The sequence below is a fragment of the Bombus huntii genome, chromosome 4, assembly GCF_024542735.1.
Source record: "Bombus huntii isolate Logan2020A chromosome 4, iyBomHunt1.1, whole genome shotgun sequence".
Taxonomy (NCBI): Eukaryota; Metazoa; Arthropoda; class Insecta; order Hymenoptera; family Apidae; genus Bombus; species Bombus huntii.
Window position 1 is genome coordinate 5,491,864 of NC_066241.1, and position 6,000 is coordinate 5,497,863.

Consider the following 6,000-nt stretch of genomic DNA (forward strand, 5'->3'; position numbering starts at 1 on the left):
ATCAACAATCGCGTTGCTAGGTTTATTTTGGAAAGAGAATGATCTTGGAGAGGTTAGTACTTAATTTATGACGTCGATGAATGATTTACCATATAATACAACGAAATTAATTATTTAGGAACGAAATTAATTAATTATTAACGAAACTGTGAAACGAGGTCAGTAGAAGAAAAGCAAACTCAAAAATAGAATCCGAACGAGAGCTGTGTGAAATATTTCGAATCGACTACTATCAAAGAGTTTGCGGAACGACAACAATCGTAGTGTAGTCATAGTTTGTTTAATTAAAGCGACACAGAGCGACGTTTTAAGTGTTTCAAACGTTGCAAGAGGTTTAAGTAAATTCCACCAAGTTCTAGTATCTAAATCAACAGTTACGCTGTTAGGGTTGTTTGGATAGAGAACTGTCTTGGAGAACTAGAGTTAAGTATAATATGATATAGCAGTCTGTTTCTGTTTAACTGGAGTGGAATTTAATTAGAATGGAATACGGTGGTGTTTTGGGTGTTGCAGTTTACTTGCGCACATTTGTTTAATTTAACGTTTCGTGCCAATTGTATAACAAACGTGTTGCGAATGCTTTCGAAGCTTTGACCGTAAAAGGATCGTTATATATATATAATATAGGGCAACAAAAAGTGATAATTATTTACAAATTCATACATATTTACATTTAGATGTATGTTTAATTAATTATCGATTATTAATTATGTAGAACATTCAAACGATTAATGTTTGCAAGCGTGCATAATATTGCATATTTAATTGATGAAATATGAAGAATTTGATATCGCGAGCTATCGAAGATTAATTCAACTGCAACGATAATTCAACTGTAATTTCACAACCGAAATAAAAAATTATACTCGTTCATAAACAATATAAGAGACTATAATTATTTTATCAGGTATAACTATTGAAAACACTTAGAACTTATAATCGTAAGATCAAACTCGTATTACAAAAGCAATAAGAATTTCAGATGGTTCAAACTTCTCGATCACCTTCTCTTTGAGATACACCCTCCATCGATTCATCTGATGAAAGCAACTGGTGCTATACACCACACAAATTGAGTCTATTGTTGCCAATAATGGGGTTGAAACTGCTCGTCGAACCCTTGCCAACGAAATCTTTGTACTGCAGATCTAAAAAATCCTCAGGAATTCAATCAGAAAGTTTTCAATAGCTTAGCTCACTCGCTGTCCGTATCGAAACCGCTTAAAGACAAATTTCAATTTAATCTGTATGTAGTATCGGGGAAAAGGGCCTAAGAAACATCGAGTTAACCATGAACAACGTCGCGAGAGCCGAGGCGCCGTCGGGTCCATCAATGTGTCGTCGGTCTTTTCAAGTGTATAGTTTTGTAGAAAAAGCCTACGTGACCCTGGCAACGAGCGTTTGCGGAACACGTGTGTGGTGGGCCTAGGAAAAGACAAAGGGATGCTAGAACGGCTAGAATGTTAGTTGAGAGGACGCAGTGTGTCAGTTTGAGAATGGGCAGTGTGAATCGAGAAGTCAGAGAGTGTAAGTGGAGAAACCGGAGAGTATGATAATAAGACGTACGACGAGATTGTAATCGGTTCCTTTGTATTGAGTATCGCTTATTAAACTAAACTAAACTCTAAATAAAACATCATTACTTGTCCTTACTCTAAGACCCATATAAGTTACCACATGTATAAAGAAAAAATGTCGGATTCATCCGAAGAGGCGTTAATTTACGCCTGAACATGGTGAAATCAAATTTGAAAAACGGTGCTTTCTTTTGTTTCAGACTCGTGTGCTCGGGAGGAAACGGGAGAAGGCGAGCGTGCAGCGTTGACTTCCGAGCGATCGGGTGTCCGGAAGCGCAATCGTTTCACAGCTGACGGAATGACGTCGGATCCATCTCTCGTATCGTCGTTGTCGGCGCAGCGATCCTTCGTCTACCCTCTGATCCTCGACGGAATACGACGAACACACGTTTAATTCCTAAAAGGCGGTTCATACATTCGTATCTCCCCTAAAGACGAACAAATCCCGTGAAAAAGAGAAAGTAAAGACTGTCTCGGTAATCTTTCTTCGTGCCGAGTAATCGCAGTTAGATCTCTTGAACCATCAATCGAAAGCCGTCGCGTGAATAATCTCCGGGAGAAGATCGTTGGAGAAAAAAGTAAATTTACGAAGGGGACGAGGATCGTTCGTTGGACGAAGAATCTAAGACGGCTGGAGCAAAATGAACGCCACGATAATAAGCTACGAGACGACGCCGAGCATGATCGACTACGCTCGCAAGATGAATCAGGAGGAGTCGATGATCCAGAATTGCGAGGCTGATCTGCCGATCGTCTCGCTGGTCAATCAGATTCTCTACTCTATCGTCTGCATCGTTGGTCTTCTCGGAAATACTCTGGTGATTTACGTGGTGTTACGGTTCTCGAAGATGCAAACAGTGACCAACATGTACATCGTGAACCTGGCTATAGCGGACGAGTGTTTCTTGATAGGAATACCTTTCTTGGTGACCACGATGAGCCTACGTAGCTGGATCTTCGGGAAGATCATGTGCAAAGCGTATATGACTACAACCAGCATCAATCAGTTTACCAGCAGCATCTTCCTTTTCATCATGAGCGCCGATCGTTACATCGCCGTGTGTCATCCGATATCTTCGCCGAAGATTCGTACGCCATTCATCTCCAAAGTGGTCTCTCTAACAGCCTGGGCCACGAGCGCTCTCTTTATGATCCCTATATTTCTGTACGCCAACGCGATGGAGTCTGAGAAAGGAATCAACTGTAACATCTACTGGCCGAACGATCGCGGAGGCCACACTACCTTTACTTTGTACACGTTCATCCTAGGCTTCGCCATTCCACTGATTCTCATTCTGATCTTTTATTTCCTCGTAATCAGGAAGCTTCAAACGGTCGGACCAAAGAACAAGTCCAAGGAGAAGAAACGATCGCATCGTAAAGTGACCAAGTTAGTACTGACGGTGATCACGGTGTACGTTTTGTGCTGGCTGCCCTACTGGCTGATGCAAGTGGCGTTGATCTACACTCCACCCAAACAGTGTCAGAGTAAGATCACGATTACCAGTTTCTTACTGGCTGGCTTCCTCAGTTATAGCAACAGCGCGATGAATCCTATCTTATACGCTTTCCTCAGCGACAATTTCAAGAAAAGTTTCTTGAAAGCGTGCACTTGCGCCGCTGGGAAGGACGTGAATGCCACGTTGCATATCGAGAACAGTGTATTTCCACGGAGGAACAAGGCGAACGCTGAAAGGCTTCAGTCGAATCGACAAGCTACATCCGGTCAATCGAGGATGGAGCTGGAAGACGAAGACGCCGAGAGAGGATTACTGATCAGCAAAACTTCCACGACGACGGTGACCATGACGTCACGATCGAATATTACCATAGGCAACGAGCCGAGAGATCAAACGCAGAGAGAGAAAGACGCGATGAAAAATGGAACGCAATTGACATTATTGACGCAGGTGTAAAGAATAAACGAAGAAAACGAAGATAACGATTCAACGAAATGCGAACGACGGGCTAACGACGGCCTCTTATTTTTTTCTTTTCCTTGTCACGATGACCAGATGAGCCTAGGATCATCGTGCAAGAAGAGAACTGATTTTAAGGAACGAAGAAGATCGATGTCGTGGAACGAATTTTCAGATGACGTTAGAATCGTCGAAACAGCGACTCGATAAGATCGTTCATCGAATTTTTGCTACTTTCCCTCGCGATTCTGGTACCGATGGATTTGCTCCAAAATCACGTTCGTGTGTCAACCGAATGTAAACGCCCATTTCTGTACAGTCGTCTCGTTCAATTCCTTCGTTGTAGTAGCTGGTTTCGAACAATAGCCGCAAAAAGGCTGGAATATTACTGGAAATCGGCCGAGGAAGGAGGCCGAGCATTGCTTGACCCGTGACGCACGTGCCGCCATTACTCCTCTTGGAGAACGGGTCAAGAGCGCGGTCATTCCGTTTAGTTAACTCTACACGCACGCACAGCAACCGGGAGAATAAACGAATCGTCGATGAGTTTGCCAAGCGCGGGAACAGAAGCGCTATCAAAGAACAGAAACCCTTTGATAAAATCGCTGTTGAAGAGGCGAGTCTTATTTCTGTACAGAATACCATCGCTCGAGAGATCGTATAAAATTTAATGAAATTCCATTGGTAAATAAATTAAACGAGAAGAAAAGCAAGTCAAATTTGTACATATTATATACATATACCGTAGTCGATCGATGTATTTATCGATTAACGTGGATGATTCAACGAAAGGAAAAAGCGAATGGTTTCCGTGCCAAAGACAGAGTATTTCAGCGACACGTTTCTGCCTAGTAAGAAGCACGACGATAGTGCTTCAACGTCTCTACGAACGAGTCTATTCGATCTATGGCTGAGAAAGATCGATACAGCATGTCTCGAAGTAGAGAACAACAAGTTGCCCCGGAGACTCGCGGTTGGAACAGCTTTCTTTGGTGTTTTCTTGCTTCCTCGATGCCTCGTTCCATTATTTCGATTTTTATTCACCCTCTTTTCTTACTCGTGACAAGGCGCACATTGTGTGGAAGAGAAATCGTGGCGAAGATCGGGATAAAATTGTTCCAAGGACTATCGCAAGAAGTCGTCGAGTATTTTCGTGATTTATCGCTGTATTTCGGATCGGTTTACTTTGTGAAAACAACGTGTCGATCATTTAGAAAGTTAAACGTTCTTTCAGAACGTTCAAATTGAAAAATACATCGTGGACGGAGACTAATAGCGAACGTTTGACAGCGTGTTGCGTAGTTATGGGAATTTACCGCTTTCATTAGTCTTAAAACTAAAAAGAACAAAAAACTGTCGTTGTAGTTCGAGTTTGAAAAATTCTTGTATACGCGCACGATGAGGAGAATACGAAGAGAACATCGTTTCGTCATCCGATGATGGACACTGTGTTCGTGGATCACGATTCTTGCTCGACTTGATCGAACCTTCGAGACAAAAACGTGTATTTCAACAACACTATATACTCGATAGTAATTCGAAAAATGTTCAATGAAGTCGAGCAACAAATAAATCGACGTTATGACCGTCAATAGTCGTATAAAAAAGAAAAGACGGGAAGAGGAAGAAAATTGTCAGTCGCTATCAATTTTCTCTACTTATCAAGTTGTGTAAAGTAAAGTAAAAGTTAACGCGTGAATGTATAAAGTTTCGAGAGCTGATCATAAAGATCAAAAGCTGCCTTCGCAAGTAACACGTTGAAGAATCGAGATGGCGATGAAAGGATGGAATCGTGTTTAAGGAACGTTGGTCTTCAATAAACTAGCGATATAAGTAGCGAATAGTCGCGCTGATTGTCCTACGTTTGCCTTTCAATCAGCATATCTTTTGAACTGCGAAGAGGTTTTCATTACTACGCGTCGTTCTATGGCACGCAATTATTCTGTTTCGCAAATTTAAAAGTACGATGCTTTTGAACCTCGAGTTATTCTTCTTCTGAATGTATCTACCTCGCGAGGGATGAAATTTTACCCAAGAAAAACTAAATTTCGCCGACTGGGAGATTCATAAAATCACACTGAAATTTGAATTTCAATGTATTCTAATTTCCAGTATACTCGACGAAACAGAATCGATTCGTCGCTTTTCGCGATTCAGAAATTTTACAATTTTTTAAATTTTACAGCCAATATCGAATTTTACTTTATTCCAATTATCCTCATGTTCCCGCTTAAATTAACAATAAATTACCGAAGCGCTATCGTAGTTCAACTATTAAAAGAGAATAGATTCGTCGTCGAAACCAGCTCGAGTATAAGATCTGATCAAGCTAACAACGAAACTCATTCTGTTTAGAAAGCATAGTAGCTACAACAGCCACATCGAAGATACGCACACAGTTTCGAACGGGGCCAGTCGCGAAACAAGCTTCAACGTATCACATGCGAGTACAGTTCGTTTCAGCTCGTTAATTTCAGTCTACACACGTGCTCGTAAAAGCCAAG

General features: G+C 41.5%; 1 protein-coding gene across 1 annotated transcript in view; it reads left to right on the forward strand.

Moving 5' to 3' along the window:
* LOC126865046 (somatostatin receptor type 2-like) overlaps nt 1-5,742 on the forward strand; it is a 72,207-nt gene extending 66,465 nt beyond the window's left edge. The window contains exon 2 of the mRNA XM_050617107.1: nt 1,778-5,742. Coding sequence (XP_050473064.1) covers nt 2,219-3,493 — 1,275 coding nt within the window. The 5' untranslated portion in view covers nt 1,778-2,218 and the 3' untranslated portion in view covers nt 3,494-5,742. The remainder of the gene's footprint in view (nt 1-1,777) is intronic.
* Nucleotides 5,743-6,000: the final 258 nt, after the last annotated feature.